Source organism: Lepidothrix coronata, unplaced genomic scaffold (genome assembly GCF_001604755.1).
Source record: "Lepidothrix coronata isolate B3197 unplaced genomic scaffold, Lepidothrix_coronata-1.0 Scaffold302, whole genome shotgun sequence".
NCBI lineage: Eukaryota > Metazoa > Chordata > Aves > Passeriformes > Pipridae > Lepidothrix > Lepidothrix coronata.
The window spans coordinates 237,250-239,291 of record NW_016690482.1 but is presented as its reverse complement, the minus strand read 5'-3'; the positions used below and the strand labels follow the sequence as shown (position 1 = coordinate 239,291).

At 53.6% G+C, this 2,042-nt stretch overlaps 1 protein-coding gene across 1 annotated transcript in view; it reads right to left on the bottom strand.

The window, feature by feature from the left end:
* The window catches only part of RHPN1 (rhophilin Rho GTPase binding protein 1), a 42,405-nt gene that overhangs the window by 23,731 nt on the left and 16,632 nt on the right, over positions 1–2,042 (bottom strand). The window contains exon 3 of the mRNA XM_017837376.1: positions 887–1,025. Coding sequence (XP_017692865.1) covers positions 887–1,025 — 139 coding nt within the window. The remainder of the gene's footprint in view (positions 1–886; positions 1,026–2,042) is intronic.

The following is a 2,042-nucleotide window of genomic DNA, read 5'->3' as shown; positions in this document are numbered from 1 at the left end:
CCCCAGTTTTTACTCCCTATAAACCAGTATTTAGTCCCCTTTTCAGTCCTTCCCCCATCCCAGCCCCTCCAGGACAAAGGTCTGCCCAGAAAATCACCTTCCAACATGGAACAAAGAGAGTTTTCCCTCCTTGCTCCCGGCTGCCAGCAGGCACCTGGATATTTTCCAGGTGGCTGAGCAGAATTCCAAGGAGGATTTGCTCCCTGATCTTTGTCACCAGGTCAGGCTTTTAAAGCCCAACGTCCCCTCAGGCCACTTCACTGAACAGCAGCAAGGAATCCATTCATTCCAGTGAGCATGGAATGGTTTGGCTTGGAAGGGAGAGGAAAGATCATGGAATTCCAACCCCCTGCCAAGGGCAGGGACACCTCCCACTATCCCAGGTTGATCCAACCTGGCCTTGGACACTTCCAAGGATGGAGCAGCCACAGCTGCTCTAGGAATTCCATTTCAGACCCTCCGCACCCTCCCAGCAAAGAATTCCTTCCCAATATCCCATCAAAAGCTCCCACGTTTCAGTTTGAAGCCATTCCCTGTGTCCTGTCCCTCCATCCCTTGTCCCAAGTCCCTCTCCAGCTTTCCTGGAGCCCCTTTAGGCCCTGGAAGGGGCTCCAAGGTCTCCCTGGATCCTTCTCTTCTCCAGGTTGGACATTCCCAGCTCTCCCAGTCTGGAATTCCAACCCCCTGCCGTGGGCAGGGACACCTCCCACTATCTCAGCTTGTTCCAACCTGGCCTTGGACACTTCCAAGGATCCAGGGGCAGCCACAGCTTCGCTGGGAATCCTGTTCCACCACCCTCACAGGGAAGAATTCTTTCCCAATATCCCAAAATTAAATCCTAAGGATAAACCCCCAAATTCCCAAAGGATGAAGGAGCTCTTCCCACAGGGACGTACCTGTCGTTCTGATACACGTCCACGCTGCTGTTGAGCTCCTCCAGTTCCTCCTTGAGGAGCTGCAGGTTGGAGTTGACGTAGCTCAGCTCCAGGGCGACCGTCTCCTTCACCTTGTGGTTACTGGTGGCCCTGCAAGGAAAATCTCTTGGGATCAGAGAATCATAGAATGATAGAATCATAGAATCAGCTGGGTTGGAAGGGACCTCTGAGATCATCAAGTCCAACCCTTGATCCAACACCACTGCAGTTGCCAGACCATGGCACTGATGCCACATCCAGTCTCATCTTAAAAACCTCCAAGGACAGAGAATCCACCCCCTCCCTGGGCAGCCCATTCCAATGGCTGATCACTCTCTCTGGAAAGAACTTCTTCCTAATATCCAACCTAAACCTCCCCTGGCACAGTTGAAGACCGAGCCCTCTTGTCTTGCTGATTGTTGCCTGGGAAAAGAGACCAACCCCCACCTGGCTCCCACCTCTTGTCAGGGAGTTGCAGAGAGTGAGGAGGTCTCCCCCGAGCCTCCTCTTCTCCAGGTTGAACAGCCCCAGCTCCCTCAGCCTCTCCTCATGGGAATTGTGCTCCAGACCCTTCCCCAGCCTCGTTGCTCTTCTCTGCACCTGCTCCAGGACCTCAATATCCTTCCTGAACTGAGGGCCCAGAGCTGGACACAGCACTCGAGGTGTGGCCTCACCAGCGCTGAGTGCAGGGGAAGAATCACTTCCTTGGACCTGTTGGCCCCCTTTTTCTTGTTCCGGGCCGGGTTCCTTTGCCTTTTTTGCCCCCTTGGGCCCCTTTTGGTTCTTTTTCGGTTTCTTTTCCTTCCAACTTCCCGGTTCCTTTCTTGCTTGGTTGTTTTCCGGCCTTTTTTTCCCAGCCTGGAGCTGCTGGGGGTTGTTGTGGCCAAAGTGCAGGACCCGGCCCTTGGCCTTGTTGAACCTCATCCCGTTGGAATCAGCCCAACTCTCCAACCTATCCTATCCTATCAAACCTCCCTCGTTCCATCCATGGGTTTAGTTACCAAGTCTTGGTTGTGTCGATCAACAGGGATTGAGTTTTCCACCAAAATCAGGTGGGTCCATCCAAAGTTCTCCTCTAGAACGGGAAGGGCGGGAGGTTCTTCATGTTTGGGTTGGGAGGGACCTGAA